The sequence below is a fragment of the Podarcis vaucheri genome (assembly GCF_965113315.1).
Source record: "Podarcis vaucheri genome assembly, chromosome: 3".
Lineage (NCBI taxonomy): Eukaryota > Metazoa > Chordata > Lepidosauria > Squamata > Lacertidae > Podarcis > Podarcis vaucheri.
The window spans coordinates 55,059,278-55,078,234 of NC_138761.1; the positions used below are offsets into that span (position 1 = coordinate 55,059,278).

The 18,957-nt window shown below is 48.7% G+C and overlaps 1 protein-coding gene and 1 long non-coding RNA gene across 6 annotated transcripts in view; one reads left to right on the top strand and one right to left on the bottom strand.

Annotated features, from left to right (window-relative positions):
• MAP3K4 (mitogen-activated protein kinase kinase kinase 4) overlaps positions 1–18,957 on the bottom strand; it is a 77,416-nt gene that overhangs the window by 50,708 nt on the left and 7,751 nt on the right. For 2 of the 5 annotated variants that reach the window (XM_082215175.1, XM_082215174.1), the window contains exon 1: positions 3,222–3,977. The exons of 1 other annotated variant lie outside the window; for it this stretch is intronic. In XM_082215175.1, the coding sequence (XP_082071301.1) occupies positions 3,222–3,901 (680 nt within the window). In that variant the 5' untranslated portion in view covers positions 3,902–3,977. Of the gene's footprint in view, positions 1–3,221; positions 3,978–18,957 lie in introns of those variants that run through there. 2 more of the 5 variants (XM_082215177.1, XM_082215176.1) reach the window with 1 other exon arrangement.
• Positions 4,079–18,957, top strand: part of LOC309528149 — a 33,169-nt gene continuing 18,290 nt past the window's right edge. Inside the window, exon 1 of the long non-coding RNA XR_014217571.1 lies at positions 4,079–6,148. This is a non-coding gene — a long non-coding RNA (uncharacterized lncRNA). The remainder of the gene's footprint in view (positions 6,149–18,957) is intronic.

Genomic DNA, 18,957 nt, shown 5'->3' on the forward strand with positions numbered 1-18,957 from the left:
ATCGGGATGAAAGGGTGATATTGCCTTCACACCCTGCCAGTGGGCTTTCTGGAAGCAGCTGGCTTGTTACTGTTGGAAACAAGCTGCAGGACCATTGCCTTAACACCATCTAGAACTTTACATTCTGAGAGTCATCTGCATTTATAAGAAATTGTGCTGCACGTTCATGCAGACATAGGGTTTGATGCCACACTTTCAAATGCAAGCCTGTTATTATGATTCAAAGGCCTCAGAACTATGGACCACATATTAAATTGCCTGTTATGCTGGTCAATAGTTTAGCTTTTATAATACTATGGCAATGCAACATGCAGATTAGCACAGGAAAACTTGAAAATGAACACACAAATCCAAAGTCCTTCTAAGAACAAAAACAGAGAATCTTGCAGCATCTTAAATGGTAAAAGCTTTTATGAAGTCAGTTCACTTCTGTTCTGTCAGCTGATATGCTTTAAAAGGTTTTGAATTATATTCTGTGTGTATTTTGCAAGCTGCTTTATAAAGAACGGTCTTGAAAAGTGAACTGCAAATCTGCTAAATAAAAATAAATCAATCTGATGAACTGGCTGATGAAAGCTTTTGCCATAATAAATCTGCTAGTCTTTACCTGGCCATAAGTCTCTCCTGTTTCTGCTGCAACAGACTAACATGGCTACCTCCCTGGAAATCTCTAAGAACAAGACACTTTCACCCAAAGATGTCACAAGGCATTCAAACTAGCTGCTGTCCAATATCAAAGGCTCCCTAAAAGCCTGCATCCATGGGCTATGCTGCTTAGTTTATATAAGCATGCAAAAACTGTCTCCTATTTCCAGCTTTTGGGGCTTACTCTTGACCCCTTAGGATTGCCAGATAGCAATGCTACAGTAGCCACACTTATCCTTTTGTCTCCCCCCAGCTCATTTTCTTTAGCTAATGTTTTTTTCTGGGCCAGATTCCCTAGAACTTGTCTCCTTTCTCTTTTTACTAGCATACAGCTTCCCAGAACCCCTCTTTGTCTGAATGTCTTCTTTGTACTCCTCTCCCAACCCCAAAAATGATTAATTCTCCTTCACCTACAACTTTTCCTCCGATGCTTATTTTTCAGTCCCTTGTGCCTTCTCTGTCACTTCCTTCAGTTACTTTGCCTCTGTCCCATCCACATATTTTCTTCCTTTCATCCCGAGACCCCCCCTACTCACTCCTCAGTTATCATCACAAAAACAATATAGTCCCCTAGTACCTGTGTGAAGTTTTAATTCCCAAAAACGTGACAATTTCCCCTTCCTTCACAGAAGCAGAGCTGCAAATACTCTTAACACAATTATTCCCTAAGCAGTTGGAATGTTCACACCAGCTCGGCCAATCAGCACCAGAATCTTCACCATCACTGTCATGACTGCAATTAAAACTTCCTTTTCAACACTTGACAAAGGTGACTTTCATCATCATTACAAGATGGATCTAGTAAATGTGTACCCTCCAAGCTTTTCCCTCCAGTTGCTAAAATTGAGCTTCTTCATTTATGATCCATTTTGCACTGACTATACACCGCTGGATTTTTCAAAGGAGGCATTTCCTGTATGCCTGCTGGTGAGAAGTAAAATGAATCAACAGGATGTTATCTAAGCAAGAGAACTAATTGCTTGGGAATTACTATGAGTTATGCAGTAGCTTGACAGTCAGCTGGAAACCTGAAGACATCAGATCCATGAAGTTATTTTCATTCTCATCTCTAAAGGTCAATTCCTACTAACACAAGTATGGTTTCCAGCCCTGAGATGCAAATGCAGTGATCATGTGAAGTTTGCAATTACATGCCGACTCAGCACATGAAAAATAATAGATATTTCAAACAATCACCCCCACATGTAATCTCACATTGTCTGGCCAACAGTATTAGTTAATTACGTGGGATGTAAGGAAATATGAATGTGGGCATACTCAGAAAGTAGGAAGGAACTTGAGTCTATATGTTAACAACTTTTGCACAGAGTTTGATGAATATCCTATTTGCTGCATCATTGACAAGAGCAGAAAAAGATAGCATCATAGCATCTCAGCATTTATGTGAAAGCCCACAAGATCTTTGTCTTTTTTTTAACACTCTGATCAAATAACAGAAAAGGAACCAATGAACTGAATTACTATACAAACTAATTTGAAGAGAATATTTGTCCCCTTTTCCACAACCCCAATTTAAAATGCTATCCTAACCCCACTAACATGAGAGCAAGCACCACTGAATTTACAGTGTGAGCAGAAATGCTTAGGACTGCACTGTTAGTTAATCTACCTCTTCTCAGAGGCACTTTGGAACTGTAGAATTCAACTAAGCAGCCTTCACGCAATCTGTATTGTAATGATCACATAGTTAAAGTAAAGTTTTTAAAAATGAGGCTCAGACATACTGGTACTGTCTCCACTATTGCATCAACAGATAAAGCAACCATCAGAAAATTATTGCCTTCTCAACTTTCTCCTGAAAAAAGGCTGAAAACAGCAGAGGCTGCATTAGTTTCACTTTGAATAATTTTCACTGCAATCCTGTGCACCTTTACTTCAGAACATGCCCCACTTAGCCCAGTGGGATTACTCCTGAGTAAGCATAGCTAAGATTAGGCTGCTACATGTACACTTTTGTTTTTCATTTACACCATGGGAAAAGGGGTTCAAAAGGATCTTCTTGGGCTAGAAAAATAATAATACAGGGCACCTTGCATCCGGATCGATCTACACATTTTAATAATGGTTCCCAAATCTAGAACACAACACTTTTTCAAGATGCTCCCTTGCATCAAAATCAACTGAAGTCCAAATAAGCACACACAACTTTCAACTCCTAGTTTTGTCCCTCGGTTTGTTTGCTTGTTTTAACCATTAATTCCCTTGCCCAGGAGTAGGGTGTCCCCGAGACTGTAAAACTGCAGAACCCAGCTTTACCCCAGAGGCAATCCTACTAAAATCAACGTAGCAGGTCACCGGCGAAGCTGAGCATCAGACAGACGGGCATCCACTCCCACCCCTTTCCCAGCCAAAGCAGCATCCAAAGAAAAGCTCCCTTGCAGGAACAGCCGGACAAGCGGAAGCTTGCAGACCGGAGCCTATTGTGAAGGGGATGCAAGAGTCTCCTGCTGTGCAAAGAGGCGACCTTGTGGCTGCTGCAATTTAAACGGCAGGGGGAAAGAGGAGAAGCGAACGAAACTATTCCCTCTCACCCCCGGTCCCCACCAATGCGTTACTTTTTGGCAGCTTCGCTGCACTCCGGCTCCGGCTCCTCCATGGCTCGGGCGGCGATGGCGGCGGCGGCGGAGGCAGCCTCTCTCATGCGTGCACCGAGGCTGGCATAGCTGCTGCGGCGGCGGCGGGAGCCCTTCTGCAGGCGAGAGAAGAGGGGCGCGGAGCCGGGTCGGCTGCACCGGCGGAGGCAGCAGGAGGGCGTCACTGGCGACCCGGCTGCAGGGAGACTCGGCCGCGCAGAGCCAGCCGTGCGGCCGCCATCTTGGAAAGAGGCTCCGAGAGGAGCGAAGCCGGGAGCCTCGGTAGTACGGAGAGCGTCTAGGGACAAAGCCCGCCACAGGCGCTCTCGTTCGCTCCTGTGGTCAGAGAATGGAATGGAGCCGGGCGCCGCCACCCGGGAGGAGGAGGAAGAGGAGGCGGGCAGAACGTCCCACCCGCCGCCGAGGCAGAAGCGAGCAGCGCAGCTCCGGGAGAGAAAAGGGGAGGCCGCCGGGCAGGGGGTGAAGGGAGCGGCAGGGAAGACGGAGGCAGGCCGAGCCGGGTATCCGCGGTGGGAGGAAGGCGACTTCGTTCCGCCCGGGATCCTGCCTCCCTCGCAGGTCCAATGATTCAACCTCGCCGTGCGTAATCTTTGCAAAATGATGGTTGTTACAGCATCAGCGCCTCGTGCGCTTGGCCGCATGCCTCCCGCCGGAGAGAAAGCTCTCCGCGTTATCTCACTGATAAAAGCAGGGCAATTTAGCGCTAAAAGTGAGATTACCAGTAACCGGGCGGGGGGCGGGTGAGGGGACGGGACGGGACACACCTGTGGCGCTGATCTGTATTGGCACAGGCTGCTAACTGGGCTCTCTTGCTCTTCCCTCGCGATTCTGGCATTTAAAGTACCTGAAATAGGAGCGGGGAATTTGTGGCTCTGCAGATGTTGCAGGAATAAAAATTATTACCATCTCTGACTATGGGTTATGCAGGCGCCAAGGCTGTTGAGGGCTGGAGTCCCAAAAGTTCCCCAAGCCTGACCTAAAGCGTTAATCTGTTTTTCCCATATATGAAACCCTGTATTCTAACATGAACATAAGAAGAGACCAAAGGCCCATCTGGCAGAGAATCCTGTTTGTTTATATTCATATACCACCACCCTCTCATAAAATATCAGAGCAGTGTGCAGCAATATAAAAATATTAAAAGCAGTACAAAACAATTAAAATGACTGACTTTTGTTCCTGCAGTTGCCAGCTAGAGGCATATGGGAAACCCAGAAGCATCGGATGCTCTTCCCACTTAGGATTCCTGTCAACTGGCATTGGTAGAGGCAGTACACAACTATCATGACTGGTAGCCTTATCCTCCATGAATTTGGCTAAGCCCTTTACCATCAAAGTTGGCGGCTATCGTGGCATTATGTGGGAGTAAGGTAAATTCCACAATTTTAACAATGAGCTATGTAAAGAAGTACTTCCTGCAAGCAGTCCTGACCACCTCTAGGTACCCATGGCCAGAAAAGGAACTGGTTTCCTTGAAGAAATAGTTGTCAACCAAATTTAAAGAGCCTGCTGGATCAGGCCAATGATGCACCTAGTCTACCATCCTGTTCTCACAGTGGCCAACCAAAATATTCATTCATTAAATTTATATCCCACCCTTGCTACCAAAGGAGCCCAGGGTAGCTACTTGGCTCTGGGAAGCCTAAAGCTGAGTAAGCACAACAGCACTCTCATTTCATTTCACTTTTAATTTGTATACCAGCTTTCTATATTACTATACACAAGGCTGTTTACAAGCTGAAGAAACAGCCACTTATGCTCCCCATCAACTGCCTCCAACTGGAGATGGAACATGCAAAGAAGCAATGTGCCTTTAGACTGGTGTTTACATCTTTGGGTTTCCTATAATACATAGGAACTGGTTTAACATACACTTAACAGTGGTGTGTGAATCAGTCTCAGATCTGAGATGCAGAGCAAAAAAGTCTAACATCCCTTAGGCTATTTGTTCCATCATGTTTCCTAAGTTTTATCTTTATAAAGTTTTATCTCCTTTCACTCAAAAACAGGCTAACTTTTCTCTTAACCAGCACACAAAAGATGGGGGGAGGGGGAGACCAAGGACGAGATTGTTTATCAACACTGTGTTTTTAGAAATCTGATAACCACAGGAAGGCCAGAAAAAAATGTTAATTCCCCTTTCCCCCCACCAAAGCTGGCACCCATCACACTATATTCATTCATTCATTCATTAACCCAATGATTATTACTTTTGGTTTATAATAGTCTACTGAGGCAGGGACTGAGATCTTAAATATTTGTTACAGAACCGGAATTTTAACCTAGGCTTTATAGATCCACATCCCATCTACCATTTCAGATTAGCATTTCTTAAGACATAATGATAAGCTTAAGTGCAGGCAGGGTCTGAGAAAAAGCAACTGTGGGCATGCAGTACCCACAAGGAAACAGCAGGGGGGAAAGCACCAGCTGTAATTACTGAGCTGAGTGAAGGGAAGCAGACCAGCAACTCTCCCTTGCTGGAGTGACAATAACAAGATTCAGAAATTGTATATCAGTCTTCTCCAGCCTGGTGCCCTCCCAAATGTTTGGGTCTACCATTTCCATTATCCCTGACCACCAGACATACTGGCTACGGCTGATGGGAGTTGGGAATCCAAAACATCTGGAGGATATTAGTTTAAGAAAGGCATCAGAAGCGACATGATGAAAGCAGAAGTTGTGGTCATACCAAAACATCCTCCAACTGGAAAGACTTCTTTTAGAAGAGAGAGGATGGGTGAAGGAAAAGAGGAAACCCCACCTATCAAACCACAGGGGAAATGGTCTCTGTCTAGAGGGATGCTGCAAACCCATCTCCTGTTGAGCTGAGTTGGGGAAAGGCTTCTGGGAAAGGAAGAAGATCCAGATGCCCTTTGCCATGAAAGGTAAGCAGCTTTCAAACCTCTACACAGGGCTCACCTGACAGTACATATGAATTATATCAGGCAGGCATGCTAGTTGAAAAAACTGTACCACCCCATCAGCACATCTGCTGTCATGCTTCCTATCTGTCACCATTTGGCTGGTGCAGTGGGGTGTGACATGTTACTCTCTCAGAAAGAACAGTACTTAGTGTAGATGAGTGAGCCAGCAGTTAACTGGAAGGCTGTGTACAATGCAACTGTATGCCAGTACAAATTCCCTCATGAAAAAAACTTCTTGTTAAAGTCTTGTCATAGCAATCCAGCATATAAATCCCTTTGTGAAAAATAAGCAGTTTGTGAGCGCCATAGAATCATTACTGCCTTGATATATGAAACTATAGCTGCCATATTTTTTTTTTAAAAAAAACATTCTTTCAAGGAGTCTAGGTGAACTATACGGCACCTACCTTTCTTATTTTCACAAAAGCCCAATGGGATAGGTTGGATTGAAGGAATGTGTCTGGCCTAAGATTACTCAGTATGAGTGACGATTCAACTCCAGTACTTTATGGACTATGCCCAACATTCAAGCCCCTATTAACCACATTGGCTTTCAAATTAGAATCATCATTCCATCTCTTTAGCAAGTTCCTTGGCGGCTGGATCCTTAGATAGCCAAAATGGCACCATCCAGGCCAAAGAGGGAATGCTTGAAGGAACCTCAGGGTTTGCTTTAGTATAAAAACAACTTTAAAAAAGAACCTCAGGGCAGACCCCAAACAGCCCAACGAGGAGTGACCATATTCAGTGGCAATGCAATGCTGACAGCAGCGGGGAGAAAATGAAAACATAGGTGTCAGGGGTTCAGGAGCAGAGACGCAGAGAAGGGAGGAAGCAGAGAGCGAGGGGGAGGAATCCGAAGGGAAAATGAGTGATGATGACGACCCGAGATCTCCAAGCCTAAGCAGTGAGTCAGAGGACTCCCAAAAGGGAGCCCCAGTGAGCAGAGCAAGGGGGGGATCCGGGGGGACACCCCAGGAGGAAGGGAACAGAGGAGATTCAGAGAGCAGCAGCTGGAAGTCGGGACCCACGCTCATAACTGAGGGCGGCAGCAGCTGGAAGTCGGGACCCACGCTCAAGACTGAGAGCAGCAGGGAGGAAGGTAGCCAGGCATCGGGTTCCGGAGGCTGTCAGCAGGAGGGAGGGCACGAGTCAGGGGTGGTCACGCCCTCCTCAGAGAGCGAGGCAACGGTTAAGAGGAAAGTAGAGAGTTGGGCGCGCGCGCCAAGTTCAAATGCAGCGGAAGCTGGAGCAGTAAGCAGCCCGGAGAGTGAGCCAGGTCCTAAAGCCCGCCGCAAGGAGGCAGAAGGATCAGGGGGGTCAGCGTCAGAGGAGAGTAGAAGGGAGGAGGCCCAGGGGGGCAGAAGGACCCAGAGACGTAGGGAGAGGCGAAGGAGGTGGAGCAAGGCTAGGGTATTAAGCTGGTGTGCAAGAGGCGGGGACTCAGACGGGTCTTCGCCGACCTAGGGCAGAAGGTGTAGAGCTGCACGCTGCAGTTCGGAAATGAAACCTGTAACTTAATAAAGACTCTTATAAAGTGAACGCTGGCGGACTTGGTCCTATGTGAGCTGGGACTGGGTGGCAGCTCTGACAGTAAGACCCGTCTCCTAAAAGCTTCGGACACCTGATATCTCGCAGCGGAGAGAGAGGCAGCTGGAGGAGGGGATCGGTGTTTGGGAGCAAGCTCACGACGGTTAGCAGAGATGACGGAAGCAGAGAAAGTTGCAGCGCTGCAACAGGCAGTTACCCAATTGAACGCGGAGGTACTGGCATCCAAGAAGAGGGAGGAGGATGCGGCAGCCGCCTACAGAGATCTCCACGCCAGGTTTGAAGCATGGGTTAAACACGGGCAGCCAGGACCCAGACCGGAGGGGGTTGGGTTGGCACGGAGAGCAGGAGGGCTTGTGGCTCACTTCGATGGGAATTTACAACAGTACCCCAATTTTCGAGCAGACGTAATGTGCGCACTGCAACTGCTGGCAAAAGACTTTAGAGATGAGGAAGAGAAAGTGGGGTTCATACTATCCCATTTGCATGGGGATGCTAAAGCGTGGCTACGCAATTTGTGGAGGGATAAAGATCCGGCGCTTCAGAATGCAGATGCCTTTATCAAAGCGATGGATGCGTGTTTTTTGTCTACTATTGATGTGGATCTTGCCCGACGGGAGATTCATGGACTGAAACAAGGGAGGGCAAGCGTCCGGCAGTACCACGCCCGCTTTTTTGCGCTGGTCAGTGCCTTAGAGTGGGACCGGGATTCGCCCCCTGTCAGAGACCTGTTCTGGGAGGGTCTAAGCTCAGCGGTCAAGGATGAAATTGCAAGGGGGGAGAGGCCCCGAAGCACGCAGGAGGTGGTCCAAAGGGCGCTGACTGTGGGGGTGAGGCTGGAAGAACGTCCCTGGTGCAGAGATGAAGGACGTGGAGGGCGCGAAGCAGCGAGAAGTTTCTCTTTCGTTCCAAGAGAAGCAGCGCGTGCGCAATCCACACCTCCGCCAGGAGGGGGAGGGGAACCGATGGAGGTTGGAGGTGCAAGGGCTCAGTCAGCAGCCAGAGCCCAAGCACCGACAGCAGTGAAAGCGAAGCCTCCTAGAGGGAACAGGAAGTGTTACATCTGCGAGGATCCAGGCCATTTGGCGAAAGAGTGTCCCCGGAGGCTCCACAAGCACACTGCAGCCTCAGCAATGGTGACTGCAGCAACGCAGCAAGGAGAACCACAGCAGGGAAACGACGATGTCTGGCTGGAGACAGAGGCACTGGGGCCCAGCCAGACGCATCAGTGAAGCAGTCCCCAGCGAGCTTGCAACCCACGGACCCCCTCCCACCCAAACCAGTAGTGCAGCTCACAGCATCTCTCCAGCTACCCGATGGCGTCACTATCGAAGTACCGCTTTCTGTGGATTCTGGAAGCAACGCAGACTTTATAGCGCAGGATTTTGTGGAGCAGCACGCTATACAGCTACTGCCTGCCACTCTGCCCCTGCAAGTCGTCACAGTGGATGGCAGAGAGTTGCTCGGGGGGCAGGTGGTGAAGCAAACGCCACCGATGGTGATGCGCCTTGGCAACCACAGGGAAGTCATCAGTTTTAATGTCACCCAACTGTCGGACACGCCCATTGTGTTGGGCATGAGTTGGCTGGACAGGCACAGTCCGACACTGGCTTGGTACCAGAGACAGCTGATCTTCGGCTCCTCTTATTGCGCAGAACACTGCATCCTGCCCAGACAGGAGGGAGAGGAGGAGGAATCACAACTGCAGTTGGGAACGTTGCAAGCAGTCCCCCACAAATACGCAGACTTTCTGGAGGTCTTCTGCGAGAAAGAGGCTGACAAGCTACCACCGCACAGGCAATATGACTGCAAGATTGACCTCCTACCAGGGGCGACGCTGCCGAAAGGGAAGCTGTATTCCATGTCTGAGGACGAATTACAGGAACTCAAACAGTTCATAGATCACAATTTGCAGCGCGGTTTCATCCGGGAGTCCAGGGCAGTAGGGGGCAGTCCTGTTTTCTTCGTGAAGAAGAAGGACACGCCCCAGAAAAGACTGGTGGTGGATTTTCGCCTCTTAAACAAGATGACCAAGCCTTCTGATTTCCCCATGCCCAGGATTGACGACCTGCTAGCGACGGTGCGCAAGGGACGCGTGTTCACCAAGTTGGACCTGCGAGGTGCGTACAATCTCATCCGCATGAGGGAGGGCGATGAGTGGAAGACAGCCATGTTCACGCCTCTGGGCACCTACGAATACAGAGTGATGCCGTTTGGATTGCAAAACGGTTCTCACTGTTTCCAAGCTTTCATGCATCATGTGTTGGCGGGACTCCTTTACAAGAAGTGCGTCTGCTTTCTGGATGACATCCTGATATTCTCCGACTCGCAGCAAGCCCATGACCAAGATGTTCGGGAGGTGCTGAAGAGGCTGCAGCAGCATAGACTGTACGCCAAACTGGAGAAGTGCCAGTTCGACACGACGGAGGTGGATTTCTTGGGTTACAAGTTGTCGGACAAGGGGCTAGCCATGGACAGCGCCAAGGTTCGTGCGGTGTTGGATTGGAAGAGCCCGCGCAATCGGAAGGAGGTCCAGCGGTTTGTCGGCTTCGCCAACTTCTATCGCAAGTTTATCAAGGGGTTCGCGATGCAGACGGCGGCCATTACGGACACGCTAAGCTCCAAGAAAAAGAAATTCATCTGGACGGAGCAGGCGGAGCAGTCCTTTCAGGCACTCAAGCGTCTCTTCGCGTCGGAAGAGCAACTGCTGCATATCGACCCCAGCAAACCGATGCGGGTAGAGACAGACGCGTCCGATAGAGCAGTGGGAGCTGTCCTGCTGCAAAGGGACCCACAGGGGGTCTGGAGGCCGGGAGCGTTCTACTCCAGAAAGCTCAGCAAGTCGGAGCAGAACTACACCATCTGGGACAGGGAGTTGCTGGCCATTCATGCAGCTTTCAAGGCGTGGAGGCACTTCCTGATCGGCGCCAAGCACACGGTGCAGGTCTGCACGGATCACAAGAATCTGGAGCACTGGCGCACGGCTCAGTTCCTGAACCAGAGGCAGATACGTTGGGCGGAGTTCTTTGCTGACTTCAATTTCCGAATAGAGTACGTCCCAGGCGACACCAACGTCATGGCGGATGCACTGTCCCGCAAACCGCAATACCTCGAAGAGGCGACGCCAGCGGCAGCCATGCACATCTTCGCGCCAACAGCGTGGGCGTGCGCTTCAGCCACAGTAGACCTGGATGCGGTGCGGCGGGCGTTGCAGGACGACTCCTTCGCGCGGGCGAAGATGGCAGAGGTGCACAAGGGCACGGCGAAGGGCGACGAGTTCCAGATACGAGACGGCTTGCTCTTACGTAAAGGGGCCATCTACGTGCCGGGAGACGAACTTCGCGCCAGGGTACTGCAGCAGCTGCACGACGCACCCACGGCCGGGCACTTTGGCACGGAAAAAACGGTGGAATTAGTCGCAAGGGACTTTTGGTGGCCCAGACTGAGAGGGGAAGTCGCGGACTACGTTGCGAGGTGCGACACCTGCCAGAGGGCCAAACCGGTGCACAAACCACCGGCGGGACTGCTGGAACCGCTGCAAACGCCGTTTGAACCGTGGGAGAGAGTGGCCCTGGACTTTGTTACGGATCTACCCAGCTCGAGAGGCAAGACAGCTGTACTAGTGGTGGTGGACTTGTTCACCAAGATGGCACATTTCATTCCGTGTGCGAAGGTGGCCACGGCGGAACAAACCGCCAAACTGTTCATAGATCACGTGTTCAAAGTGCATGGTCTGCCGCGGTCTATCCTGTCCGACCGCGGGCGCCAGTTCGTCTCGAATTTCTGGCAGAAGCTGATGAGTTTTCTAAATGTCAAGGTCGATCTGGCATCAGCAAGACACCCGCAGACCAACGGGCAAGCAGAGAGGGTCAATGCCATCATGCAGCAGTACCTGAGATGCTATGCCAATCAACAACCTGCGACCTGGGTGGATTACCTGCCGCTCGCCGAGTTCGCTTACAACAACACGAAGCACGTGTCCACAGGGGTGACGCCGTTCTTCGCCAACAATGGGAGGAATCCCAGAACCTTCCCGGGACGGGAGAGAGTGGGGGACGGAGAACCACAGACGGCGGACGCGTTCGCGTCAGAGTTGCAGGCGGTACACGATCAACTCAGACGGCAGCTGGAGCTAGCTAAGCACGCCTACAAGGTGCAAGCTGACAAGCACAGGCGGGTTGGCGAAGAGATCCAAGTGGGAGACTGGGTCTGGTTGGCAGCCCACGCAGTGCCGACCAGGTCACTAGCCAAGAAGAAGTTGGGGCACAAGCAAATTGGTCCGTACCAAGTCGAAGCACAAATCAACCCGGTAGCCTTCCGACTGGCGCTGCCGGAGGGTTCCAGAATGCATCCGGTGTTCCACAGGTCGGTGCTCACTCCCTACAAGGCACCTCACAGATTCCAGGAGCCAGGGACGGCACCGAGTCCGTTCCGGGAGCGGACGGAGACGCGAGGGGTGACGCAGCAAGACCCCATCAACGAGGTCACGGAGATTTTGGACTCCAGATGGGGAGAAGAGGGAGTCGAATACCTCCTAGCCAGAGAGGGCACCCGGGCCAGCGCCAATAGCTGGGTGCCAGACTACGCTTTGGAGGAACCCCTGCTCAAGGACGAGTTTCATGCCCTTTTCCCACACAGACCCATGCCAGCGAGCTTCTTCGACGACTGGCTGTTCACGCCCACACTTTCTTCCAGCACGTTCCATGGATTCGACTCGGACGGGGAACCCGCACTGAGCACCCGTTCCCCAGAAGGATCGCCGGCGGGTTCGGCGTCAGACACCTCGTATTGGTGGGACGATCGCCCGGAGGAGCAATGGCGCCGGAAGTGGCTGGAGATGCCAGGTCGAGCGACCGACGCAGAGACTGACATGGACGTGTTCGGGGAGGACCTTGGGTTCGAGCACGGCGGTACAGAGATGGAAGCGGAACAGGTCAACGTCGGCGACCGCGAGGAGGAAGACTCGGAGGTCTTCAGTTGGCGGCCACCCACGGGGAGCGAACTGTATCCGGCATTCCCTCCCGTGATGAGGGAGCACCCAGCACCCACACCTGAAAGCGGGGAGGGGGGAAGGGGGGGCTTCGAGGGGGGGATGGATGTCAGGGGTTCAGGAGCAGAGACGCAGAGAAGGGAGGAAGCAGAGAGCGAGGGGGAGGAATCCGAAGGGAAAATGAGTGATGATGACGACCCGAGATCTCCAAGCCTAAGCAGTGAGTCAGAGGACTCCCAAAAGGGAGCCCCAGTGAGCAGAGCAAGGGGGGGATCCGGGGGGACACCCCAGGAGGAAGGGAACAGAGGAGATTCAGAGAGCAGCAGCTGGAAGTCGGGACCCACGCTCATAACTGAGGGCGGCAGCAGCTGGAAGTCGGGACCCACGCTCAAGACTGAGAGCAGCAGGGAGGAAGGTAGCCAGGCATCGGGTTCCGGAGGCTGTCAGCAGGAGGGAGGGCACGAGTCAGGGGTGGTCACGCCCTCCTCAGAGAGCGAGGCAACGGTTAAGAGGAAAGTAGAGAGTTGGGCGCGCGCGCCAAGTTCAAATGCAGCGGAAGCTGGAGCAGTAAGCAGCCCGGAGAGTGAGCCAGGTCCTAAAGCCCGCCGCAAGGAGGCAGAAGGATCAGGGGGGTCAGCGTCAGAGGAGAGTAGAAGGGAGGAGGCCCAGGGGGGCAGAAGGACCCAGAGACGTAGGGAGAGGCGAAGGAGGTGGAGCAAGGCTAGGGTATTAAGCTGGTGTGCAAGAGGCGGGGACTCAGACGGGTCTTCGCCGACCTAGGGCAGAAGGTGTAGAGCTGCACGCTGCAGTTCGGAAATGAAACCTGTAACTTAATAAAGACTCTTATAAAGTGAACGCTGGCGGACTTGGTCCTATGTGAGCTGGGACTGGGTGGCAGCTCTGACAATAGGGAAGTGGTGAGTGGACTGGAATATCCTGGCAGAAAGCATGGCTGGCAGGCCAGAACCCTGAGCAGGAATACCACACTGCAACCTTTTACAGGAGACGGTCAGGAGACACATGAGGCCACCATCTTGCTGAAGCTAAAACTAACCTGGTTGGTGCCTGGGTGGGTGACCACCTGGGACCCACATCTATGCCACTTTGGGTTCCACAATGGAAGGGGAGGATATAAATGTAATAAAACAAATGTTTGTTGCAGGTTCCAACTTTATGTATATTTATTCTCTAAGTCTTTCCCTAATTCAGTGGTTTTTGATGTAGCACATTCGTTTCTGAAGCCTATTATTATCAGGCCTGCAGAGTTTTAACAGCTAGGCAAAAAAACTTGACAGTGAGGAAGGTATTTCTGTCTCAGCACTGTCAGCTCACAATCTCTATGTCAGATCCTAGTTGACTTTGGTGCCATTAAGTCATTGCTATTCTTGGAGTATTTAAGTCATGGTATCATAAGGTCAGAAACATGCTTAGGATTCTTCCCTTCTTGCTTCTGCCAGCTAATGCATTCGTCTCCACTTCCTGTCTTGAAATGTTATTATCTATTATAGTGTATCTTGTCTTCTTATATAATGGCTATTAGTTGTGTACATTTTGCTGACAGGTAAGGTCATGTGACATTATCAGGCCCCAGACACACTCAAGACATTATGTCATAAATGCCAAAACATGTTACCAACGTCAGTGTCTATCCACCACATCACTACGTTTTTCCTTTTAATAACAATTACACAATAATAAGCTGCCGTTGGCAGCAAGTGTACAATCTTGTAAAGCAGCTAAGGCTGAGAGATGGTAACTGGTTGTGGATCACCTGGTGTGGCTTATGGCTGAGCAGATGTGTGAACATGGGTTTCCCCACTCCCAGGTCCATCATTTCACCATACTGTCTCTCAGCACAGGGCACAACACATAGGATTAAGCTCAACTCAAAAGCAATTGCCAATTTACACAATAGAAACTGAAGCTGGCCGAGATTTTGGCTATCCTTGCTTTTAAAGTATATTGAACTGACATGCTTGAATTGGCGTGTTCCTATTTTCACAGCATGAATATTGCCAGCAAACTTGCATCTTGCATTCACACATCATCTAGTATCTATGAGACTTTCCAATATGAAAGACCTGAGCCAGCTGTGCTTTTAAGTCATAGATAAATTACTATACAGTTGTACCTTGGTTTTTGAATGGCTTAGTTCTCAAACATTTTGGCTCCCGAACCTGGAAGTGACTGTTCTGGTTTGCGAACTATTTTTGGAAGTCAAATGTCCAATGGGGCTTCCATGGCTTCCGATTGGCTGCAGGACCTTCCTGCAGCCAATCAGAAGCCACACTTTTGTTTCCGAACGTTTTGAAAGTCGAACGGACTTCTGGAACAGATTCCGTTTGACTTCCAAGATACGACTGCACTAGCTCTGAACAGCCTTACCTGCTGGTGGCAGGAATCAGCAGTGTATGGTGGTGAGCAGAATCTGGTGGGGACTGCCATTTTAATTAACCACAATACCCCTAATGTAACATAGCTTCAGAGTATTGTGGGTAATTAAAATGATAGCAGCTCACAAAGGCAGGGTAAGACTAGCATTAGGTGGTGGGTTCTTATTGGAGGTTTTTAAACAGATGTCAGATGACCATCTGTCAAGGATTATTTAGTCATGATTCCTGCATTGCAAGGGGTTGGAATAGATGACCCTTACGAGTCCCTTCCTACTCTCCAATTCTAAGCTTTAGTCATTTTGTCAACATGTCAGAAAGGCTGGCAAATTTCTGCATAGCAGGGATGCTCTTAAAAGTTTAGGAGCAAGGGCAGCTTTTTTTTTTAGCTTTTTTTTAAAAAAAGGCTGGTACAAACAGTTCTTGCTGAAAACTGTAAAGTATGCTAAGACAGTGAAAAGACTTCACCAGAACAGTCTATCATACATTGGAAGCCATTGGCTTGATGAATTACTAAATAACACATTGTTTACAGGAATTGGGGATCTTATAATTATTTGTTTTTCCATCTTTCCTCTCAGAAGCTCATGGTGGCACTTATTTCATTTGTACAACAACTCTGTGAAGTGAGTTAGGTTGTGAAATAATGGCTGGCCCACGGCCACCCAGTAAACTTCATGGCTGAAAATTGATTTGACTTTTGGTCTGTCTGTCCGCCCATCTTTCTTTAACAGTTTCCATTTCTAGTCTGACGCACTAACTACTACACACACCATTGATTTCTTATTAATTCAGCTGTGTAGAACAGTAATAGGGAAGCCTGTGCTTAATACATAATTCAATTTAGCTGGAATAACTAATATGTGAATGTAATCAGCTAATAGCTCAAGTGATGATTATTTCCCAGGTTCCAGCTCTTCACAATGAAACCCCCAAATGTCCCATAGCATTAATAAAACTATTTGCAAACAATGTTGTTGTTGTTTAAAATAAATAAATGAAAGCAAATCCAATGGGCAGAATCAACAACTTATTTTAAAAAGCAGCAGTTACAACTGGTAATACAAAACAAATAAACATTGCTGGAAATGTGGTCATCACCTGCCTGGAATCAGAAGGAAATGAGTAGAGAAATCTGAGTAGAGAAATTTGATTTTCTCTCTTTTTTTAGAGGGTTAGGGTGACACTACTATGTGGCTGGTTAACACAAGGTTTTTGACATGATCATAGTGCTATTACAAGCTGCCCTTTCAGGACACTAACTGATCTTCCTAATGCTGTGACACATCTCAAGGCACCAGGGGAGAAATTCAGAAGCTGATCCAGAGCATGCTGAGCTGCAATCATAGCCTGAGTTACAGCATGCAAGAGACTGGTCACTGCACCATAAACTCAAGCTCAAGGCTTCACCACGCAACCACTAACACCAAACAAGTCACGGGACCTGAGACTTTTGTAATGTAACCTCGCCACACCTAAGACAATGTGTAGTAGAGAAGGCCATATCTGTATCCAGGCGCTTTCTTATGGACTGTTTCCACCTCTTCTCTGTAACATCTTGCTCCAATTGGAACATATTCCTTCTCAATATGAGGGTTTGAGATGAATCTTTTCCTGGCTAAGAAACAATGGATGATAGGGCTGCGGGGCTGCATGACATAACCCCATTCTCCTGCCATCAACACACACATCAAACCCACCCCTGCCATCCATGCATTCAGTGCTATGCCCATATCTGGTGTTTTCCCATTAAAGGTGGGATTGGACCACCATTCCACCTCACATCAAAGTGCAATTACACCAGCACAAAATAAATGTAGGTCCCTTCTTGCACTTGCCAAATGTGCTGGTGTATGTATCATGGCTAGCAAGTGAGACTCTGCTTCTTCCTCCCCTGCTCACTGCACAGGAGTGTATGAAGGCTTTCCTTGCCAGTGGTGAGCCTTTGATAGCACATCCAGTGCTGGCAAGAAAGCTCTCCAGATGTGGCAAACAGTGTGTGCCAACCTTGGAAAGGGCCTTTTCAGTTATGGTGCCTCACCTCAGGAATGCTCTGCCCAGGGTGACTAGTCTGGATTTTGGAGCCTGCACTGTTGTCCTTTCAATGCCAGACAAAGACCAATCAGTTCTTCCAGCTTTGGGGGGGGGGGATCATTTAAAGCCATGGGATCTACCCGATCGCCTCCCAGAGGACACACAGAGAGAGACCCATTCTCACTGTGTGTGGCATGATGTTGGATCTCACCTATGTAAGGTTATTGTTACCTTATTAACTATCTTCCAAACCACTGTCTCAAGGCATTTTTTACATAAGATAACTTAAAAACAGTTGGAAACACAAAAACAATGAACACATTTAAAACAAGAGCAAAACCCTAGAAAGTTGGCATTCATTGTAAAGACCCATTTATCCAGCTGGGAAAGCCTGTCACAACAAAAATGCCTTCAACTGTTTCCGGAAAGCACAGGTATTGTGTGCCTGTCCTAGCCTGGCAGGAAGGCTATTCCACAGAACGAGGGCAGCCCCACTAAAAGCCCTGCTCCAAGTTACTACAGAGCGGAAGGTTGCAGAAAGGTCTGCAGCCAGCTGCTCCCTAATACCTGAGAGATCCAAGAGGAGGCTTCCAATGACATGCTGGGAGAGGGTGTAGACTCTGCCATTTTTAAAATCTACCACCAAACTCCAGAAGTGTCAGAATCAAAATGACTCTCCCGGAGATTCTCCAATCACTTTAGCAGTTGTGCATAAGATAAGAGATTCTTCCAATGGACAAAGGACTGCTGACAAACTGGTCTATTGGTCTACCAAAGGCATTAGATATGACTGGTCACAAACCTGTGTCCAAAAGTTACATAACCGTATCTTGCCTGTGTGATGTCATGAAGCTATTTATCATCCAACTCCCTAATTAGGTCCTTTAAACTTGAGTCAGTCTAAGTTTAGACACTGTAACCTTTTGATCAGCTTCTTCATGGGAAGCTATTCAAATGTAAAATCTGAACTGTAAGAGAAAGTGTAGCAATTAGGATGTATTTTGATATTGTTTCCTGAAACCCTCTGCATACATACATAAATGAAGCTGAATCTTTGAATACACAACTGTATCTACATCCCACCCTACCTCAAAGGAAATGTGGACTTCCATGAACTTTATTATTCACAAAGACTGCAGTGCTGCTCACAAGTTAGGCTATTTTAATTGCGCTGACTTCAGCCAGTGGGACGTAAGTAGCCTTACTGTATTACGATTGCAGCCAAAGGCATTTTAACTTTGCTGCACGAAGCATATGCAGCGTTTTCCTAGACACCAAGTAATTCCCTCTGAGATTCAGCTTGTGGGTGTGTGCATGTGGGTGGGTATTGAAGTGGATATACTCTGTCATAAATTCATTCATTTATTTATTTCTGGTAAGAATATTTAAGCTTGCAGGATTGTACAGTGGTACCTCAGGTTAAGTACTTAATTCATTCCAGAGGTCTGTTCTTAACCTGAAACTGTTCTTAGCCTGAAGCACCACCTGCTGCCACGCCGCCAGAGCACAATTTCTGTTCTCATCCTGAAGCAAAGTTCTTATCCTGGGGTACTATTTCTGGGTTAGCGGAGACTGTAACCTGAAGCATATGTAACCTGAAGCGTATGTAACCCAAGGTACCACTGTATATCACTTTAACATCTATCTTTTTGATAATTAACACATTATAGCATTTATTAATTATTCTTTTATTGCATTAATATTGATACCAACACATTGTATCACTATTTGACTGTCAAAAAGGAAAACACTACAGGCATCCCCCCCCACACACACACTTATGCATGTTATATTCGCGTGCAACCACA